Source organism: Macaca thibetana, chromosome 6, assembly GCF_024542745.1.
Source record: "Macaca thibetana thibetana isolate TM-01 chromosome 6, ASM2454274v1, whole genome shotgun sequence".
Classification (NCBI taxonomy): Eukaryota; Metazoa; Chordata; class Mammalia; order Primates; family Cercopithecidae; genus Macaca; species Macaca thibetana.
The window spans coordinates 23,959,438-23,981,992 of NC_065583.1; the positions used below are offsets into that span (position 1 = coordinate 23,959,438).

Sequence of the window (22,555 nt, forward strand, 5' to 3'; positions counted from 1 at the left end):
GCTTAACTAGAACAAGAACTGCACAAAGTCAAAGGCTTTTCCCAGCAAGATTAGCTAATGGGTTATTGGTAAGTTGCAAAATCTCCCCCATTCTCCCTTGGCAAAGATTCAAAAGTCCTGGTGATACTCAGGGCCGACAGATTACTTAGGCAGCACAAAGCCAGTGCACAAGGCCATCGCGTGTCTTAACATCAAAGACTTTATTCCCTGGAGGTCAGCGGACTGGAAGCACAACGTTTCCTGGGCAACGCCATTGTCGCAGCTCCAGGCAGGGGAAAGATGACTAAAGACACTGCTGGGAGAGAACTCCGCAAGACAGGGAGAGTGAGCTAAAATGGGCAACTCGCCCTGAGGTTCCAGCCATCACGGGTGATTTGAGGACACAGCACGAGGCGAGAGTATGGGCTGGGAAGAGCCACAAAACCCACCTGTGATTGGCTGGACAGGAGTACTGGTCGCTTGTGATTGGGTGAGGCTGAGACATAGAGCTGTGTTTTGAACCGCATAGGGTTCTGGGTAGCAAAGGCCTTGCAAGGGTCTTAACCGAAACAGGGAGGGGGAAGGTCGCCAACAAACGGCGGAGCTCACAATCCAGGCCGGGGCATCCCCCAACCCCCATGGAGAGAACTAGGCAGGAGCCGCTGCCTCAGCCGCTCCCCTTGAGTCCGGCTCCGTCCCTGTTGCCGGTTGAGGGCACTTCCTTTTGGGCAGTGGCCGTGGAGACCCCTCCGTCACTGCCCACGCCATGCGTGGCCGCCATTGCTACTGTGGCCTCCTAGTGTAGGGAGGCTTTGGTACCCTGTGCTGCCCAGCGGCTGCTGGAGGTGAAGCTGGAGAAGGTGTTGCTGCTACCACGGCCCCACGCTCTAGACAAGGGCGCCACTTTCTCTCCCAGCTGCAGTTCAGGCCTGTCCTGCGGCCCCTGCCGCCCGCCGGCCGCGTCCGAGGGCGCCCCCTGCAGGCCCAAGTTGCCCGGTGCAGCCCCGGGCGCTGCACGTCAAGGCCAAGAAGCAGGAGCTAGGGCCTTGCCTGGACCGGTCGGTGGGGCCTCGGGGGGCCGTCGACACCGGTCCTAGAGCCTCCATTGCGGTCAAGTTGGAAGGCCTCAGGCTGGCCGTCGACTATTCCGAGGGAACGAGAAGGGCAAGCTGGAGGAGGAGGATGCAAGGTGGGGAAGGCAAAAGCCCGGCGGCCATGCGAGAAGGTGTGATCAAAATGGAGGAACCTGAGAGACTCCTCGAGGACTGCAGGCTTGGCGCGGAGCTCGCGTCCAATGGCCGGTTTCGTGGCAGTGCGGGGGGTCATCTTGGCCCCAACGTCCGGTGCCTTTGGGCCGCACCAGCAAGACCTCAGGATCCCTTTGACTCTCCACACGGTCCCCCCTGGGGCCCGGATCCAGTTTCAGGGAGCTCCGCCTTCAGAGCTGATAAGATTGACCAAAGTCCCCCTTACACCAGTGCCTATTAAAATGCAGTCCCTACTGGAGCCTTCTGTAAAAATCGAAACCAAAGATGTCCCGCTCACCGTGTTGCCCTCAGATGCAGGTATTAGACAGCAGGGGAGTCGGGTTTTCGAAACTGCACCTGTGTTGCCCTATAGGGCGTGTCAGCAGTTCCCAAGTCTAAACTACAAAAGTAAAGTCATGGAACTGATTCTTTTCAGGACAGAGTCTGCACAGGTATCACTTCTGATCGACTTGTATATATAGCAGTAAAATACACCAACGCCTTCAAAATTCTGAAGTATTTTTTTTAAAAGTCGAATTTAAGGCCTAGTGTTTAGATAGGACTAATTTTTGTGCACAAAAAGAGAAGTATTCTTGATAGACATTTGCCTGGTCCTCTAGCTAGAAATTGGGGCCTTTAGTTTCCCTGCTCTGTTAAGTCGCTTCCATGGCGAGGTGTACCCTTGGGCCAAGTGACAGGATGAAGAGAGAAAAAAGGCAATCAAGATTTTCCTCTTCCACTTTTCAGAACGCAGATCCTTTGGTCAGATAAAAGGATTCTGCTGTGTCAGAGTTTTTAAGTGCTTTTCTGGCTACTACTGATAATGCTGCTACCAAAAAAACCATTATTTTTTCTTTTTTTTTTTTTTTTTTTTTTTTTTTGTTGAGACGGAGTCTCACTCTGTCGCCAGGCTGGAGTGGTGCGATCTTGGCTCACTGCAACCTCCGACTCCCTGGTTCAAGCGATTCTCCTGGTTCAGCCTCCCGAGTAGCTGGGATTACAGGCACATGCCTCCAAGCCCAGCTAATGTTTGTATTTTTAGTAGAGACTGAGTTTCACCGTGTTGGCCAGGATGGTCTCAATCTCCTGACCTCCTGATCTGCCCACCTCGGCCTCCCAAAGTGCTGGGATTACAGGTGTGAGCCTCTGTGCCTGGCCAAAAAAAAATTATTTTTTCTAGAGGCCGAGTCTCACTTTGTTCCTCAGGCTGGTCTCAAACCTCTGGCCTCAAGTGATCCTCCTGCTTCAGCCTCCCGAAGTGCTGGGATTACAGACATGAGCAACTGCACCAGCCTTGTTAATATTTCTTTTTCAGAGTCCTCAGCTGGCTGCTTCATGCAGCCTGTCCAGGGCTTTCAGTTTCAGCCAGTGGGAGAGACAGACTATGCTGACTCTATCTTAGTTAGAACCGGAGCCCCAAGAAATTTATTTATTTATTCATTTATTTTTTGAGACGGATTTTCTCTCTTTTTTGCCCAGGCTGGAGTGCAATGGCGTAGTCTCGGCTTACAGCAACCTCTGCCCTCTGGGTTCAAGCGATTCTCCTGCCTCAGCCTCCTGTGTGGCTGGGATTACAGGCATATGCCACCATGCCTGGCTAATTTTGTATTTTTAGTAGAGACGGGGTTTCACCATGTTCACCAGGCTAGTCTTGAACTCCTGACATCGGGTGATCCGCCCACCTCTGCCTCCCAAAGTGCTAGGATTACAGGCACAAGTCACCACGCCCGGCTGAAATTTATTTGTTTATTTAGAGATGGTCTCACTGTCTTGTCCTGGCTAGAATCATGTAGTATGATCACTGCCTGCTGCAGCCTCAACCTCCCAGGCTCAAGTGACCCTTCCACCTTGGCCTACTGAGTAGCTGGAACTTAAAGGCACTGGCCACCCTGCTCAGCTGATTATTATTTTTTATATCTTTTTACATATTTTTTGTAGAGATAGGGTCTCACCGTGTTGCCCAGGCTGGTCTCAAATTCCTGGGCTCAAGTGATCTGCCTGCCTTGGCCTCCGAAAGTGCTGGGATTATAGGTGTGACCCACCACACCTGGTCAGAAATTTATTTTACATGCTGATGTTTAGAAAAGGGAAAACAAATATAGTCCAGCCGCAATATCCCCATCCTCCTAACCTAGTCAACATCTTAGTACTGTGATACATTTCCTTCCCCCTGAGCATTTTTTTCACAGTTGAGAAAACATAATTTTCATTCCTCCTTTTCAAAGTTTTAATTACTTTTTAAAAAGATTTTTATACAAAATAGAGATGGGGTTTTGCTATGTTGGCCAGGCTTGTCTTGAACTCCTGGGCTCAAGTGATCCTTTTGCCTCGGCCTCCGAATGTGCTGGGATTACAGGCCCGAGCCACTGGGCCCAGCCATTGCTCTTTGCTCCTTTTTAAATCTCTCTCTTCTTTTTTTTTTTTTTTTGAGATGGAGTCTCCATCTTTCCCCCGGGCTGGAGTGCAGTGGTGCAATCTCGGCTCACTGCAAGCTCTGCCTCCTGGGTTCACACCATTCTCCTGCCTCAGCCTCCTGAGTAGCTGGGACTACAGGCGCCCGCCACCATGCCCAGCTAATTTTTTTGTATTTTTAGTAGAGACAGGGTTTCACCGTGTTAGCCAGGATGGTCTCGATCTCCTGACCTCGTGATCCGCCCACCTCAGCCTCCCAAAGTGCTGGGATTACAGGCATGAGCCACCGTGCCCAGCCTAAATCTCTTTTTAAATATTCAGAATTGGACATGGTGTGACCAGGATTTCATATCCTAAGTGGGAGAGGTTAAGGTTGAGGGCTCTTGAGAGGGTCCATGGCCTTTTCCCAAACAGTTCACTCTGTTCTTTTGGACTCAGAGTAGAGTGGCCTTTTACTCGGACAACCCAGAAAGAAGGTCTGTGGAGGCTTAAATGCAGTCCTATAGTAGGGGAGAATGAAATAGCCCCATGGCCTAACAGCCTGGCTTGGAACAGGGATTCTAGGCCTCTACTTGATTTCATGAATCTTTAACTTTTCCACTCCAAAAGTGAGGAATCACTTTCTTTCCAAAGTCAATGGTTTGAGAAGTTTCTGTGAAGTTTATAATACCCTGTCAGATAAACAGGGACATGCTGTTGGCCCTGAGGATTTCTCAGAATGACCTCTGTTGAAATGGTGATGTCATTACAAATCCCAGGGGCAGGTAACTCTTGATCTTGAAGCACGCAGCCCTGCTTTCCTATCCTGGAATGTTAAATCCAAATTCCCTTAGAGGCCAAGCGCAGTGGCTCATTTCTGTAATCCCAGCACTTTGGGTGGCTGAGGTGGGAGGATCACTTGAGCCTAGGAATTTGAGACCAGCCTGGGTGTAGGGAAAAGAAAGAGAGATCAGACTGTTACTGTGTCTATGTAGTAAAGGAAGACATAAGAAACTCCACTTTGATCTGTACTAAGAACGTTGTTTTGCCTTGAGATGCTGTTAATCTGTAACTTTAGCCCCAACCCTGTGCTCATAGAAACATACGCTGTATGGAATCAAGGTTTAAGGGATCTAGGGCTGTGAAGGATGTGCCTGGTTAACAATATGTTTACAGGCCATATGCTTGGTAGAAGTCATCGCCATTCTCCATTCTCCATTAACCAGGGGCACAATGCACTGCGGAAAGCCGCAGGGACCTCTGCCCAAGAAAGCCTGAGTATTGTCCAGGGTTTCCCTCCACTGAGACAGCCTGAGATACGGCCTCATGGGAAGGGAAAGACCTGACCGTCCCCCAGTCCGACACCCGTAAAGGGTCTGTGCTGAAGAGGATTAGTATAAGATGAAGGCCTCCATCTCCTGCACGTCCCTGGGAACGGAATGGTGTGAAACCTGATCGTACATTCATTCTATTCTGAGATAGGAGAAAACCGCCCTGTGGCTGGAGGCAAGATATGCTGGCGGCAATGCTGCTCTGTTACTCTTTGTTATACTGAGATGTTTGGGTGGAGAGAAGCATAAATCTGGCTTAGGTGCACATCCAGGCATAGTACCTTCCCTTGAACTTATTTGTGACACAGATTCCTTTGCTCATGTTTTCCTGCTGACCTTCTCCCCACTATCACCCTGTTCTCCTGCCTCATTCCCTTTGCCAAGATAGTGAAAATAGTAATCAATAAATACTGAGGGAACTCGGAGACCTGTGCTAGTGTGGGTCCTCCATGTGCTGAGCGCCGGTCCCCTGGGCCCACTGTTCTTTCTCTATACTTTGTCTCTGTGTCTTATTTCTTTTCTCAGTCTCTCATTCCACCTGACGAGAAATACCCACAGGTGTAGAGAGGCTGGCCCCATTCACCTGGGCAACATAGGGAGACTGCTTCTCTACAAAAAGTTAAAAAAAAAAAAAAAAAAAAAAAAAAAAAGCCCAGCATGGTGGTGCACACCTGTAGTCCCAGCTATTTGGGAGGCTGAGGTGGGAAGATCACTTGAACCCAAGGAGGTTGAAGCTGCAGTAAGCTATGATGGCACCACTGCACTGCATCCTGGGCAACAGGGTCTCACTCTGTTGCCAAGGACACAGTGCAGTGGTGCCTCAATAAATAAATAAAAACAGGGAAAAAAAAAAGTCCTAAGAATCCATTAACCTCCACCTCTGAATTGTAGCCCAATATCACCTAGGAAGGAGCTCGGGATGAATATTGAGAGGTGTGGATTCTCATCCTGACTCTTCCACCACTTGACTTTGACTTCAGGCAGACCCTGGAATTTTTCTGAAATTCTGCCTACTCTGTAAAATGGGAATCACAGTGCCATCTGTGCATAGGAATGCACCCCACAGACCTCTAATTACAGAAAGCAAAATTGACTATGGGCTCCCAGCTGTTGCATTGTGAAATCCATCATCATGTTTATGCTGAGACCAGATTTCCTTCAAGCTTTTTCTAGCTAGTTCCTGGGCAGAGAAGGGATACTAAGGCAGGCCCATTTCTGGGAGACATGATAGACTTGCCCTTGGCCAAACATTTGTAATGACTGTTCCCAAAGGAAAAAAAAAAAAGGATGTTTTGTTGACTGAGCTGGGCAATGCCAGGCTGGTGGCTTCCTTTTTTCTGTTTCTGTTTTTTTCTTTTTTTTTTTTTTTTTTGAGATAGGGTCTCACTCTGTTACCTAGACTGGAGTGCAGTGGTGCAGTCACAGTTGCCACCTCAGCCTCCCAAGTAGCTGAGACTACAAGCGTGTGCCACCACACTCGGCTAATTTTTTTTTTTAAGTGACAAGAGCGAAACTCTGTCTCAAAAATAAATAAATAAATAAAGTTTTGCACATATTTTATGAAGCCCATAAAGGGCATCTTAAAGGTCTATGCTCTTAGAACATTTCTGGAAGGATACGCAGAAATGGTTATTGCTGTGGCCCTGGAGTGCAGGAGGGGAATTTTCCTTTATTGAATACCCTTTAATCTATAGTGCATGTATTATGATTTTAAAGTTTTTAAACTTGTTAGTTATTTTAAAGGAATTGCTGTTCTAACACGTTGCAGTGATCACAAACTCGCATCCCTTCAGGGGCCAGGGAGACTCAGTGTACTTGGGTTTAAGGAGATGGCAGTGGTGGAGCGGCAGCTAACTGCAGCTTCCATACCACACCCAAGGTGCTTAAATTCAATACCATGAGAAGCATAGTGTTTGATCAAATCAATGTCCCACTATTGGTCCCAGGAGCACTATCAATTAGCGACCTCTGCTTAGAGTGATAGTGACAGGTTTTATCTGAAAACCTTTCAGAGGAGTCAATGATTCCTTAGTGAAGGATGCAGAATCTCTAAAGCAGTGAGGGGTTGGGGGGACCACCATGGAAATTACCTGAGAGCTCCAGAGAATATGGCTGCTTCTGCATAATGCAATTTTTACACAGAAAGCGTTATCCATCCAGGCCTCTGTTTTCTGACGTGTCCAGCCCCTGCCTGGTGGAAACTCCTAGTCTGATGGGAGATGGACAGAGTCTAGTCTTGGAAGGCAGAGTTCATGTCATGGCAGGCCCTAAAGGGTCTGAGCTGAATTTCCTCAGGTAGAAATGAGGGGAAATCTATATTCCTTTCAGGGTGAACAGTAGAATCAAAAGTTCTGAGGTGGGCCAGGCATTGTAGCTCACACCTGTATTCCCAGCACTTTGGGAGGCCCAGGCAGGAGGATCACTTGAGGCCAGGAGTTCAAGACCAGCCTGGGCAACACAGTGAGACCCCTGTCTCTACAAGAAGTAAAAAAAATTATCGGGGCATGGTGGCACATGCCTATAGTCCTAGTTACTCAAGAGGCTGAGGTGGGAGGATCACTTGAGGCCAAGAGTTCAAGACTGTGGTGAGCTATGATCATGCCACTGTACTCCAGCCTGGGCGATGAGAGGAAGAGGAGGGGAAGGGAGGGAAGGGGGTGGAAGTGAGAAGGGGAGAGGAGGAGGGAAGTGTGGGGGGAAAGAAAGGAGGGAAGAAAAATGGAAGAAAGGAAGAACAAAAGGAAGAAAAGAAGGAAGGGAGGGAGGGAGGAAGAGAGGAAGAAAGTGAGTCCCAAGGTGGAAAATCAAGGGGCCTGTTTGGAGAAGAGAGAGAATTCATGGGATCTGGTCAGGGGAAGAAGTATGGGAAATCAGGTTGAAAAGGCAGGTTCCAGGGAATCAGGCCCCCCCAGCCTTCTAATATGACAAAGCTGAGGAAGAATTCTTCCTGGTGACCATTTCATTCTTGTGTAGTGAGTGCACTCAGCCCCCCAGAAGTAACTGTGGAGGACTTGGTTGGAACCCCAGTGACCAACCATTGCTCCCGACCAGGTTCCCAACAGGCACGTGCTGGCTTGGGATGCTCCAAGGCCACCTGGAGGATATGGATCTATCTCAACCCAATTTCCTCCTCCTAGGGGATGAACTGAATATGAGGGAAGAGAGCGAGCAGATCAATGCTCGGAAAGGGAATGTATGTCGCTCAGGGTCTCAGAGCAAATTGAGGAATCATAGAGGCTGAACTCCCACCTCTAGATTCTTATTCCAAGGCTCACTCCCCAGCTCCAGGCTGCCTCTTGAAGTGTATGTGTCAACTCCAGGTACAACACAACAATCACCATTCTCAATAAAACCCCCTTCCCATTCACTCACAAGATGCTAGGCCTTGGGCTAGGTTCTTGTCAAGCTAACTGGGTTCTCAGAACAAGCCTATAAGGTAGGTACTACAATTATTCCCAGTTTCCAGATGAGGAAGGTGAAGCTCCAAGGGGCAAAATGACATTCTTCTGCAAGGCAGAGCCAAGATTCCAAATCAGAGCCATTTGACTGCAAAGATCGTGCACATCAGATAAAGGAAACCTCACCGAAGCAGGGAGGGACACAGACAGCCTTCCAGGCTTGTGAACAGCATTTCCAGAGGTCAAAGGATTGCACAGAGAAAACACTGTGCAAACCAGATTCTCCCCGTAAAGCCCAAAGGAGGCATCCTGCCTTCAGCCAGAGCCAGAGGCACCAGACTCCAACAGCTGATTCCTGTTTCATCTGATTTCTGTTCTTCCTACTCCCCTCTCCACCACCCCAAGACTATTCAAATATAAGCTTTGGCTGGGTGCAGTGGTTCACACCTGTAATCCCAGTACTTTGGGAGGCTGAGGTGGGCAGATCACCTGAGGTCAGGAGTTCAAGACCAGCCTGGCCAACATGGCGAAACCCTGTCTCTACACAAATACAAAAATAAATAAATATATATTTATTTATATGCTAGGCCTTGGGCTAGGTTCTTGTCAAGCTAACTGGGTTCTCAGAACAAGCCTATATATATATGTGTGTGTGTGTGTGTGTGTAGATAAATAGATAGATAGATAGGCATGATAGTGGGTACCCGTAATCCCAGCTACTTGGGAGGCTGAGGCAGGAGAATCGCTTGAACCCAGGAGGCGGAGGTTGCAGTGAGCTGAGGATCGTGCCTTCATGAAAGCAGAGGATTTCAGTCAGTTTTGTTCACTAATTTCCAGCACCTACAAGAGTGCCTGGTACATATAAGGAGCTATTAATAAATAAACGTGTTGGATGATGTGGAAGGTGAATGTTTTTTAGCTACAGGGAGTTTTTGTTTGTTTGTTTTTTGACATAGGGTTTCCACTCTCTCATCCAGGTTGAAGTGCAGTGGTGCGATCTTGGCTTACTGCAGCTTTGACCTCCTGGGCTCAAGTAATCCTCCCACTTCAGCTTCCCGAGTAGCTGGGAGTACAGGCATGTGCCACCACACCAGGCTTATTTTTGGTTTTTTTTTTTTTTTTTTTTTTTTTTGTACAGACAGGGTCTCACTATGTTGCCCAGGCTGGTCCCAAACTCCTGGCCTCAAGTGATCCTCCCACCTAGACCTCCCAAAGTGCTTGGATTATAGGCATGAACCACTGCGCCTGGCCAAACTTAGACTATCGCGCAAAGCTCCTGTATAGGGGTACTTCCATTAGCTGGGAGACCCAACTTGAATGACAGTGGCTTGGTGACAGAAGATTTGAAAATGCTCCTGGATGAGCCCACTGGATAAGGAATACCACTGGGAATCACTTTGGAAAGTGATAAACACATTAGTCAAGTTAAACTCTCCCTGAGTGATCATTGTGGATAAGCCTGGACTTTCTTGCTTTGCTCAGAGCAGGATTTGTTCCCTTCCACTCAGCAGACCTTCGTGAAGCATTATGTGTGCAAAGCTCAGTGCCACATCTCAGATCTGAGAAATGGAAGGAAGTGCAGAAACCACCCACCAGCCCCACCATTCCTGAAGAGCAAGTGGGAGAGCTGAAACCCAGAGAGAGGTTACCGAGGGAGGCAGGAGGTCCCAGTCCAAGGCCTGCCCCTGGCTCTGTCCCCTCGGCCCTCATAGGTCTGCAGACTTTCAAAGTCAGCAGCTGGACCAGGCCCAGAATTCTAATAGGCAGAGTAACACTTCCTGACTTAACAAAGGGCTGAGCTGGAAAGTGTTCCTGCTAAGGGTCTCCAGGAATTAAATGACTTTGGTGGCCATGCACGGTGGCTCATGCCTGTAATCCCAGCACTTTGGAAGGTCAAGAAGGGAGGATCACCTGAGGTCAGGAGTTCGAGACCAGCCTGACCAACATGGCGAAACCCCTTGTCTACCAAAAATACAAAAGTTAGCCAGGTGTGGAGGCACCTGCCTTTAATCCCAGCTACTCAGGAAGCTGAGGCACGAAAGTCACTTGAACCTGGAAGGTGGAGGTTGCAGTGAGCCGAGATTGCGCCATTGCACTCCAGCCTAGGCGATAGAGTGAGACTCCATCTCAAAAAAAAAAAAAAAAAGAAAAAGAAAATGCCATGTAGGAAATGACATATAGATAAGCCTTGAAGGATGAAGAGAGAGCTAAAGGGGCATTTCAGATGAAGGATCTTCACAAATAAAGCTACAGTGTGGGGACTATCCGGGTGTAGTCTGGAGAGCAGGCAGAACAGGGAGTGGGCACTACTGGAAGGCTACTGGAGCCATCATGGTGAGAACCACTGGAAATGATGAGCCCTGGGCTTAGCGCTTTACATCCTCATGCTAGACCTTGGAGGTAGGCTCCCTTACTACTACTGCATTCTTTCAGATAAGGAAACGGAGGTTCAAGGAGGTGACAAAGTCACAAGGCTGACTGGTGGTAGAAATAGCACTTAAGCCAGGTCCTTCTGATGCCTCCCCCCGACCTCCTTACCACTGGGATGCCAGGCAGTGGCATTACTGAGGCCTTCCCATCTAAGGTACCACTGTCCCAGCACACTTGGCCTGGCATGTCACCTCAGACATGTGGGCAACAAGAGGTCAATCTTTGCCTTAAGCATGGAAGCTAGCTTGATCCCACCTTTTTGAGTTGAGCATCTATGAGACTATCAGGACCTCCTTCACCAGAATAGAGGGCATGCATGGGCAAGGAATATGAGGATTGCTGAGGATTTGTTATGCTCCGCTGTCTACTGGTTTCTGTTTATTGTTCTGTAGTTGTGTAGGTTGTAGTTACTAGTTCTCCTCTGGTCACACTGGTGTCATCATGACTCTGGGGCAGATCCCTTTGCCAGAAGTAGGGTGGTTGGTCTTTCTTGGGAGACTGGAGTTTAAACTGGTCATGGTACCCCAAAGGTTAAGTACTGGTTGTTCATGGATTCATCTCTCTATCGCCCCAGCTTTCTGAGCTGCTCTGTCATGAACTTTTTTTTCAGGTGTTCATAGTAGTGGTTCATCTTTTTCTTGGTCTTCTCTAAAGCGTTCACCTTACAAAAAACAGAGGTGAGGTTAGGGTCACTTCACAGCGGGGCAGGCATCTGTGCTGCTGATGTGGGAGTGGGAAGAGTGCCAGCTGGACCCTACGTACATTCCATATACTTTGACTCACAGGGAGCCTATTTCTCTAGTTGTAAAAAGTGGGTATTAAGCTAGATAACTCCAAGGCGGGGAGCAGTGGCTCACGCCTGTAATCCCAACACTCTGGGAGGCCAAGGAGGGTGGATCACTTGAAGTCAGAAGTTTGAGAGCAGCCTGGCCAACATGGTGAAACCCCGTCTCTACTGAAAATACAACAATTATCCAGGCATGGTGGCCCATACCTGTAATCCCAGCTACTCAGGCGGCTGAGGCAGGAGATTTGCTTGAACCCAGGTGGTGGAGGCTGCAGTAAGCTGAGACCGCACCACAGCACTATAGCCTGGACAACAGAGTGAGGCTCCGTGTCAAAAAAAAAAAAAAAAGCTAGGTAACTTCTATGATACCTTCTGACGGTCTGCAGCCTAGGAGCCTGATTTTGACCTTAAAAACATCTCTAGGCAGGGCGCGGTGGCTCACCCTTGTAATCCCAGCACTTTGGGAGGCCGAGGCGGGCGGACCACGAGGTCAGGAGATCAGACCATCCTGGTTAACATGGTGAAACCCCGTCTCTACTAAAAAATACAAAAAATTAGCCAGGCGCGATGGCGGGCGCCTGTAGTCCCAGCTACTCGGGAGGCTGAGGCAGGAGAATGGAGTGAACCCAGGAGGCGGAGCTTGCAGTGAGCCGAGATCTCGCCACTGCACTCCAGCCTGGGCGACAGAGTGAGACTCCGTCTCAAAAACCAAAACAAAACAAAACAATCTCTATTTGGCCAGGCGTCGTGGCTCACGCCTGTAATCCCAGCACTATGAGAGGCCAAGGAAGGCAGAGGTCAAAAGATCGAGACCATCCTGACCAACATGGTTAAACCCCCTCTCTACTAAAAACACAAAAATTAGCTGGGCGTGGTGGTGCGCGCCCGTAGTCCCAGGTACTCGGGGAGGCTGGGGCAGGAGAATCGCTTGAACCCGGGAGGCGGAGGTTGCAGGCAGGAGAATCGCTTGAACCCGGGAGGCAGAGGTTGCAGTGAGCCGAGATTGCGCCACTGCATTCCAGCCCGGCGACAGAGCAAGACTCTGTCTTAAAAAAAAAAAAAAAAAAAAAAAAAAAATCCCTATCTGAAGACTGGTCAGAAAAAAGATGGCGGGGGTGGGGGCGGTTTAGGAGGGTTACATCTTGTCTCTCCATAACTTCTATTACCCTGTCACTATTAATCATTTGGTGCTTCCCGCATGTTGTCTGTGACATCCCCTATATCACACTGAATTCTACTGATTTCTTCTATTGTGTAACTTATGTCCCCCAAAAGACGGTAAGGTCTGGGAAGCCACATCCTATGTCTTATTTATTTACTCCAATGAGCTAGCTACAGGAGAGGATACTAAGAAAAACTGCCACAGGTCTTCACAGTAACTACAATGTAGTCAGTAGGTAAGACACATGCCCAAATATTTCTTTTTCTTTTTTTAGACGGAGTCTCCCACTGTCGCCCAGGCTGGAGTACAGTGTGGTGCAATCTCGGCTCACCACAACCTCCACCTCCCAGGTTTGTGCCATTCTCATGCTTCAGCCTCCCTAGTAGTTGGGACTACATGCGCCCACCACCACGCCCGGCTAATTTTTTTGTATTTTTAGTAGAGATGGAGTTTCACTGTGTTAGCCCAGATGGTCTCGATCTCCTGACCTCGTGATCTGCCCGCTTTGGCCTCCCAAAGTGCTGGGATTACAGGTGTGAGCCACCATGCCCGGCCCACATGACCAAGTATTTCTAAGAAAGAAAATGATCCACCTCCAAAAGAAGCGCAGTGTTCAAGGAAGGGGGATATCGAGACAAGTTTCACTTGGCTGGGCGCGGTGGCTTATGCCCATAATCCCAGCACTTTGTGGGGCCGAGGCAGGTGGCTCACTTGAGGCCAGGAGTCTGAGATCAGCCTGGCCAACATGGTGAAACCCCATCTCTACTCAAAATACAAAGAAACCTAGCTGGGTGTGGTGGCATATGCCTGCAATCCCAGCTACTCAGGAGGCTAAGGCACAAGAATCGCTTGAACCCAGGAGACGGAAGTTGCATTGAGCCGAGATTGTGCCACTGCGCTCCAGCCTGGGTGACAGAGCGAGACTCTGCCTTGGAAAAGAAAAGAAAAGCTATACAGAGAAGTTAGCATATAAACTGAGACTAGGTTTTGAAGGATGGGGAGGTTTCGGGCATGTCGAAACAATGTGGTGGGTGGTGATCCTGTGAATGTATGTTTTTAACAAGCCCTCCAGGGGTTTCTGATAAGCACTAACATTATCTGCAGACCCAGCACAAGGTTAAGCAAAGGACTTCTTCATAAAGGCCAATGTGGACATGATTACTTGACATGAGCAATTAAAGAGGGAGGGTGGGTACTAAATGACATAGTTCAAGTCCGTGTTCTCCAAACCTGGCTGAGCATCAGAAGTGTTTCAGTTACTTGATACAAACGTCAGCCCCAAGGATTCTTGCTTAATAGGGTTTGGATGGGGGCCAGCAATCTCCACTTTTGTCATGTACCTGAGATGATTCTGATCCAGCCATTACCAACTGGGTGCCATTACCACCATTTTCTTTTTTTTTTTTTTTTTTTTTTTTTTTTTGAGACAGGGTCTCACTCTATCGCCCAGGCTAGAGAGAGTGCAGTGGCACAGTCTTGGTTCACTGCAACCTCCACATCCTGGGTTCAAGCGATTCTCATGCCTCAGCCTTCCAAGTATCTGAGATTACAGGCTCAAGCCACCACACCAAGTTAATTTTTGTATTTTTAGTAGAGACAGGGTTTCACCATGTTGGCCAGGCTAGTTTCAAACTCCTGACCTCAAGTGAGCCACCTGCCTCGGCCTCCCAAAGTGCTGGGCTTACAGGTGTGAGCCACCGTGCCTGACCTTATTACCACCATTTTCTTTTCTTTTCTTTGAGAGTTTTGCTCTTGTTGCCCAGGCTGGAGTGCAATGATGCGATTTTGGCTCATCACAACCTCTGCCTCCCGGGTTCAAACAATTCTCCTGCCTCAGCCTCCTGAGTAGCTGGGATTACAGGCATGTGCCACCACACCCAGCTAATTTTGTATTTTTAGTAGAGAAGGGTTTCTCCATGTTGGTCAGGCTGGTCTCGAACTCCCAACCTCAGGTGATCCGCCCGCCTCGTCCTTCCAAAGTGCGTGAGCCACCGTGCCTGGCTTACCACCATTTTCTAGTCCACTCCATGACAGCAGGCTTTTTGGCCTCTCTCAACTAGTGATTTTACCTTGAGCATGACTCTTACCAATCAGGGTTTCTCAACCTTGACATTACTGACATTTTGAGCGAGGTAGTTCTGTGTGGTGGTAGGCTGTCTCATACACTGTGGGATATTCAGCAGCATTCCTGGCCTCTACCTATTAAATGATAGTAGCACCACTATCATTGTAATATCAAAAATGTAATAATCAAAATGTCTCCAGACATTGCCAATATCCCCTGAGGGGCAAAACCTCTTGAGGACCGCAGCCATAGATGAAGCAGTAGCAGCCATCATTCACTGTTCTTAGAGCATACTCAGGGGATGCCTAAGATGCTAGAACCTAGCTGTCCTTGAAATCCGTGGCTAGCCAAGGACGCCTCTTCCCCTAATGTGATCACATTTTTAGAGAGGCAGAAACACTGCAACATTGTCACAGAAGCCTTCAAATCCTCTGAGTTCCTACAAGCTGGCATCTCCGCTAGTCACTGGGTCTATAAACTGGAGAAACCAGTGTCTGTCCTTAGGGAGAATGTCCTGCATGACGGTTAGTCAGACTGGGGTTTGTAACTCTGCAGTGACTCACAGTGTGATCCTAGTGAAGTTCCTCCATTTCCTTTGAGTCTCAGTTTTTGAACTATTAAATGGAGGTAATAATGCATAATAGGTGTCAGGTACCTAAAACATATAAGGTCTCCGTATAGCTTTAAAAGGAAGCTTCTGAGACCAAGTGCAGTGGCTCATGCCTGTAATCCTAGAACTCTGGGAGGCTGAGGCTGGCAGATGACCCGAGGTCAGGAGTTGGAGACCAGCCTGGCTAACATGGTGAAATCCTGTCTCTACTAAAAATACAAAAATTAGGTGTGCTGGCACATGCCTGTAGTCCCAGCTACTTGGGAGGCTGAGGCGGGACAATCGCTTGAACCCAGGAGGTGGAGGTTGCAGTAAGCTGAGATGGTGCCACTGCACTCCAGCCTGGGTGACTCCATCTCAAAAAAAAAAAAGGGCCGGGCACGGTGGCTCAGCACTTTGGGGAGGCCGAGGCAGGTGGATCATGAGGTCGGGAGTTCGAGACCAGCCTAGCCAACATGGTGAAACCCTATCTCTACTAAACATACAAAAATTAGCTAGGTGTGGTGGCTGCAATCCCAACTACTTGGGAGACTGAGGCTGAAGAATTGCTTGAAACTGGAAGGTGGAGGTTGCAGTGAGCTGAGATGGAGCTACTGCATTCCAGCCTGAGCAACAAGAGTGAAACTCCGTCTCAAAAATATAAATAAATAAAAATAATAAAAAAAGGAAGCTTCTGGGCAGCTGAAAGTTGGCACAGCCCTCAGGTATACATAAAGCCAACTCAGGAGCTTCCAGTTAAGAGTATTTCAGAGTTCCTCCCCTCACCTAAGGTGCACAACATTCCCTACTCACTGAGTTGACCCCCAACTTATCCTAGGCCTCTCAAAATACTCCACACCACCTGGCCACAATGATTGGAACAGGATGGGTCCATGAACCAAGTGGGGCCAGCTGGATTCCTTCTCCGGGATTTGTCTAACCGGAGCAGCAGTGGAAGCACTCCTTGTGGTCTACAGGCCAGGGTTTCCTGTGGCTTTGCTCCCCAGGGTCAGCCAGTCTGATAATGATACCAGTGTTCCGAAAGCCACAGAGGGCTGGGCACAGTGGAGCATGCCTGTAATCCCAGCACTTTGGGAAGCAGGGATGGGCAGATCACTTGAGCCCAGGAGTTTGAAGCTAGCCTGGGCAATATGGTGAAACCTCATTTCTATTAAAAGTACAAAACATTAGCTGGGCATGATGGCGCATGCCTGTAATCCTAGCAACCTGGGAGGCAGAGGTGGGAGGATTGCTTGAACCCAGAAGGTTGAGGCTACAGTGAGCTATGATCATGCCACTGCCCTCCGGCCTGAGCAAAGGAGTGAGACCATGTTTCAAAAAAAAAAAAAAAAAAAAAAAAAAAAAAGGAAGAAAAAAGAAAAATAGAAAGGAAAGAAAAAAAAAAAAAAAAAGGATACAAAGACGATGAGAGAAAATGGAAGACATACCTGGTGGTAGTACAGCTCCTGGCTTTCCCCAAAAACATTGGTGACTCTGCCCTGTCCATCCTTGATTATGTAAACCCAGCTTCTCTCTTTTGCTTGAACTAGTTCAAGTTCAGTTTATATTACCTGCAACTGAGAGGATCTTAATAGATCCTATGTTACAAATGAGAAAGCAGAGTCTGGAGGAAGTGTGATTCACCCAGGGTCACACAAAGCTGACTTTCCCATCTATTTCCACTGTACCACACCCATGGAAGTGTAGCAGAAGGAGAAATGCCCAGGTCCCTACTCTTCTTTTGGTGTTTGTGACCTTCAAGAGGATCTGGCACCATCTCTTAAGGATCTCCAATTGTTTTTAATGTTAGAATCCTGTGGGCCCATCCAGACTTGCCCCTGGAACATGGAGGGAAGCTCAAAAGAGTCAAGAAGGGGGCAGTGGCTGGACATGGTGGCTCACTCCTGTAATCCCAGCACTTTGGGAGTCTGAGGTGGGTGGATCACCTGAGGTCAGGAGTTCGAGACCAGCCTGGCCAACATGGTGAAACCCCGTCTCTACTAATAAAACAAAAATTAGCCAGGCGTAGTGGTGCATGCCTGTAATCCCAGCTACTTGGGAAGGTGAGGCAGGAGAATTGCTTAACCCAGGAGGTAGAGGTTGCAGTGAGTTGAGAGAGTGCCACTCCATTCCAGCCTGGGCAAGAAGAGTGAAACTCTGTCTCAAAAAAGAAAAGGTGGTGGCAGCAGCTCAACCCTGGGCACCCTGCTCCGCTTGAAAAAATGAGTGTGTTCCTGGAGTCCATCTTGTTCACTTGTCTCTTCCTAGTGCCCAACACAGTACCTATCCCAAGTAGGCCCAAAGGACAGGTTTAATGAATGCATCAATCAGGGTCTATGGGAACAGTGCAGTGACAGCACTCAGCATTTCAAGTAAGCAGGTCAAACTCTACCTGTCCATAGCAAAAAGTGGGAGAAGAGCCTCAGTTCTCATCTGGAAAATGGGGATAATCCCTAAAGGAAAATATCGACAAGATGGTGTTGAGGCCCATTCAAACTCTAGGACCCAAGACTTTGGTTTTCTGTTTTTTTGTTTGTTTGTTTGTTTGTTTGTTTGAGATGGCGTCTTGCTCTGTTGCCCAGGTTGGAGTGCAGTGGCACAATCTCAGCTCACTGCAACCTCCACCACCCAGGTTCAAGCAGTTCTCATGCCTCAGCCTCCCATGTAGCTGAGATTACAGGCAGGTGCCACCACACCAGGCTAATCTTTGTATTTTTAGTAGACACAGGATTTCACCATGTTGGCCAGGCTGGTCTCGAACTCCTGACCTCAAGTGATCCTCCTGCCTCAGCCTCCCAAAGTGCTGGGATTAGAGGTATGAGCCACTGCTTGCGGCCTAGGACCCCAGACTTTGTATAGGAGAAAATAAGAATCCATTCATGGATTCCCTAAATAGATAATATGTTTTCAGAAAAAAAGACCCAAGAGATAAGGAGTCTTTTCCTCTGGCTCCCTTAGCCCAGGAACCTTGTGCAAGTCAGTAACCCTGAGTATCAAATTGCCTCCTCCGTAAAATGGGGCCTGCCTTAGGGCACCTTGATGACTCTCTATCACCTCTATGATCCCCCAGGATACAGGGAGAATGAAATAAATATGGGTCAAGCCACTAACACCCTCTAATGCAAAAGCTTGTGGCTACTTTACCTCCATCTCATAGATTCGTTGTGCGATGCGGTTATCATGAATAATCACCCGAGATAAATGGCTCTTGGGTAAAGTTTTTTTCATTGCTGCTTCACTGGAATTCATTACGCTGGAGCAGGGAGGGAAAGGTGGTACAGGTTACAGATGGCTGGAGCCAGGGCCAGAGCACATTTGATGGGGTCCTGAGGGAGTGGCTGAGGCTTCCCCAGGTTTCTTAGGACAAGTGCAGCTCGGCCATAATTTTCAGAAGAACAAGGGAGTAACCACAGTTTCTTGTTGTGGAAAAGGTACGCTAAAGGGGTATTTCATGGATACCTAGAAGAAAAGCCATTCTGAGGATATAAAAGGGCCCAGTGCAGTCCACAAGAGAAGGGTAATCAGGAACTCAGAACCATCCTCAGAAGCAGTCATCCTTTTTTTGTTTTTTGTTTTTTTTGAGACGGAGTTTCACTCTGTCTCCCAGGCTGGCATGCAGTGGTGCAATCTTGGCTTACTGCAACCTCCGCCTCCGGTTCAAGCAATTCTCCTGCCTCAGCCTCCTGAGTAGCTGGGACTACAGGTACTTGCCACCATGCCTGGCTAATTTTTGTATGCTTAGTAGGGACAGGATTTCACCGTGTTGGACAGGCTGGTTCTGAACTCCTGACCTCAAGAGATACACCCACCTCAGCCTCCCAAAGTGCTGGGATTACAGGCAAGTGCCACTACGCCCACCCAGCCAAAAGCAGTCATCTTGATGATCCTTCTTAAGGATGAAATGGTGAGAGGAGTCTTAGAGGAGAGGAGTAAAGTTGTAGGGTAGGATTTAGAAGGATGAATCTGAGAGGTGTTTAGCTTGGGGGGCACTTGCTCTAGAGTGTATGCCTCAAAGGGATCTGGGAGGTGGGGGGTTGGGGGAGTATAAATTAGAGCAGGGAGAAATGAAAATGAAAAGCTTGGACAGGTGTTAGGCTGGTTAACAGGGAAATTCTGGAAGAAAGTTTGGGGAGTTTAGAAAAGTGAGGGAGGTATGGGGTGGCCAAGGGTTTTAGGAGACTCTGAAAGGTGAGAGGTGAAAGATGGGGTGGGGTGGGCTAGAATGGAGCCAAGTACTCCAGGTGAAAATACAACAATTTGGTCAAAATGAGAAAACGGTGAAAAGTGGAAACACTTCCAGGCACTGAGTTTTCACTTTTTGATAATTTGGTTACACCACGAAGTAGTTTTATGAACATATACCTTTAAATGGTTTTGTCCATTTAAAAATAATTGTTCAGGACCGGATGTGTTGGCTCACACCTGTAGTTCCAGCACTTTGGGAGGCTGAAGCAGGCGAATCACGTGGAAGTCAAGAGTTCCAGAACAGCTTGGCAAACATGGTGAAACCCCGTCTCTGCTAAAAATACAAAAATTAGCTGGGTGTGGTGGTGAGCACCTGTAATCCCAGCTACTCGGGAGGCTGATGCAGGAGAATCACATGAACCCACGAGGCGGAGGTTGCAGTGAACTATCGTACCACTGTACTCCAGCATGGGCAACAAAGTGAGACTCCGTCTCAAAAAAAAAAAAAAAAAAAAGTTCATATTTTCTTTCTAAAATGTGGAAACAAGATGTACAATATTGAATAAATTTTGGTATGTCATAAAATAAAATACATGTAATTGTGTATGAAACATAGACACGGGTGGTGTATTAGATGGGAGAAGAAAGCAGGTTACTAGAAAGTGAACTTTTTGTGATGTATTGTTTTGTAAGTGTAAGCATGTTATCATATATATATATATATATATATATATATAAAAATATATAAATATATGAATGGATCCCAAACAAAATGCACCAAAATGTTAACAGTGATTGTCCCTAGCCAATCATGCTGCTAGTCTGTCTTATTTTTCTTATTTTATTTTATTTTTATTTCTTTGAGACGGGGTCTCACTCTGTTGCCCAGGCTGGAGTGCAGTGGCACAGTCTCGGCTCACTGCAACCTCTGCCTCCCAGGCTCAAGCAATCCTCACACCTCAGCCTCCCAAGTAACTAGGACCACAGGCCAGCCACCATGCCTGGCTAATTTTTTGTATTTTTGGTAGACACAGGGTTTCGCCATGTTGACCTGGCTGGTCTTGAACTCCTGAGCTCAGGTGATCCACCCTCCTCAGCCTCTCAAAGTGGTGGGATTACAGGCATGAGTCACTGCACCTGGACTTATTTATCCATAAGTGTACGCTACTTTTGTAATTAGGACAAAAAAGACAACTGTGGAAGGGTAAAACATTTTGAAGGACTAGAATTTTTTTCTAACTGATGCCGGGTGCAGTGGCTCACACCTGTAATCCCAACGCTTTGGGAGGCAGAGGCAGGCAGATCACCTGAGGTCAGGAGTTCCAGACCAGCCTGGCCAATATGGTGAAACCCCGTCTCTACTAATAATACAAAAATTAGCCAAGCATGGTGGCGCACGTCTGTAATCCCAGCTACTCAGGAGGCTGAGGCAGGAGAATCGCAATTCATTTTCAGCCAATTTGGAACCGGAGTGTCGTGTATGTTTTTAGATTTACAAACTAGTATGAACAATCCAATTTCCTAGTCTCCCATTTACATTTTTCTGACCTCTATGCACAGCCTAGGTATGAGGTGATGGAAAAGGCTGGTTTAGAGATCAAGATGCTCAAACACAAAAGTCCCCCAAATCCTGATTTGTTGTTGTTGTTGTTGTTGCTGAAAAAAGAAATCCCTAAAACATTTAAGGACACATAAAACTCTTCACCCACTTAGTGGGTGCACCAAATTTACCAATACTAGAAGGGGAAAAGGGTGGCAACGACTGGAAATAGTCCCTTTCAAGTAATAAAGGTCATTTTGAACCAAATTGCTTTCTACCTCAAGTTCTCCATGGACAGCAGCCTGAAGGATGCAGAGAGGGGTGTTTGTGGAATGGAAAGGAGCACGGGTAATTAGGGTTTGTGAGGATCCGGGCCAGGCAGAGGGAACTGGGTTTTTTTCCAGGACCACTGGGGAACAGAGAGGCTGAGAAGGGGCATATGAGACGGATTCTAACTTGGGAGGACCCGGGCCTCGCCAGGCTCTAAGAGTCAGGGCTCACCCCCTAGGGTGCTGCGGCCACCAGATGTCATGCCTAAAGGACTAACGGGCCGGGACCGATTCTGAGAAAATGTGGACTGGAAATGGGGATTCCAGGTTCTCCCGGGATTCCGGGGCGACGGAGTTCGGGCTCCAGGGAATCCGAAGATTTAGACTGGGAAGGAGCTGGGGCCCGGGGCTACGAGGAATCGACTGTCCGGGGGTGGGAAAAAGGGCCGGGGTCCGGCTGAGGGAAGCGCCAGTCTCAAAGAGTTCGGGTTCCCTCGCGGGTCCGAGGGTCTGACGAACGCTCTGGGCATGCGGGCCGCACCTGAAGAGCACCGGCTGCTGCGCGGTCCGCGGCCGCGGGAAGCAGACCTGCGGCTGACCCCCTACGCCGATGTCTTGGCGGCGGCCGAGTCTATCGCGCTGGTAGTTCGAGCCCAGCTGGTAGTTCGAGGTTGCGGCAGAACTGGTGGTCGCCTGGGGGGCGGTCCCATAGATCGTGGAGGATCCCAGGTCCCAGGTGACCAAGGGCTTAGTCGGCTGTGTCATTGCGGCTTCCCTATTGGAGAAAAAGTTGGAAACCGGAGGCTGGTTGCCAGCGCAGCTAGGTGGCCGCGCGCTGACGCGGAGTGAGTGCCTCGGCGGAGCCCTGAGCCGAGCGCCGCGCGTTGCCTGGGAGACACATACTGGCGGCGGGGAAAGGGATAGGTGCTGTTGGACCTGCATGCAGAGCCCGGCGGCTACGGACGAAGTAATATTGTCCCTCGGCGGCCGCCGTGGTGAGACCTGGCGCGTTGCCGTGGAGACGGACGGGTCCGGAAGAAGTGGGGTGCGGTGAGCTGAGCAGATCCTATCCGCTTCGACGCGGGGACGGCGGTGACCCGGTCTTGCTGTCGGGGCGGGTAACGGGTTGAGCCAGGGTGGGGCTGCTCAGGGGCGTGGAGCTGAGGCCTGGATTTCTCTGAA

General features: G+C 48.7%; 1 protein-coding gene and 1 pseudogene across 1 annotated transcript; one reads left to right on the forward strand and one right to left on the reverse strand.

Annotated features, from left to right (window-relative positions):
* Positions 1–329: 329 nt before the first annotated feature.
* Positions 330–1,747, forward strand: LOC126956736 (transcription factor SOX-30-like; annotated as a pseudogene).
* A 9,379-nt stretch (positions 1,748–11,126) lies between these two features.
* On the reverse strand, positions 11,127–22,321 carry C6H5orf52 (chromosome 6 C5orf52 homolog). Its single transcript, XM_050793968.1, has 3 exons — positions 21,915–22,321; positions 18,524–18,632; positions 11,127–11,437 (listed from the first exon to the last, which is right to left on the reverse strand). The coding sequence occupies exons 1-3, from the start codon at positions 22,313–22,315 to the stop codon at positions 11,339–11,341; spliced, it is 609 nt and encodes a 202-aa protein (XP_050649925.1). The 5' UTR covers positions 22,316–22,321; the 3' UTR covers positions 11,127–11,338.
* Positions 22,322–22,555: the final 234 nt, after the last annotated feature.

Bases quoted from the DNA above. Each gene is read 5' to 3' on its own strand.
- C6H5orf52 (XM_050793968.1), bottom strand. From the start codon at position 22,315: ATGCAGGTCCAACAGCACCTATCCCTTTCCCCGCCGCCAGTATGTGTC. The intron at 18,633-21,914 runs GTGCGGCCCGCA...TCCCTGCTCCAG, and splicing joins CAGCAGCCGGTGCTCTTCAG to CGTAATGAATTCCAGTGAAG. The intron at 11,438-18,523 runs GTAAAGTAGCCA...GTTTTTTGTAAG, and splicing joins AACGAATCTATGAGATGGAG to GTGAACGCTTTAGAGAAGAC.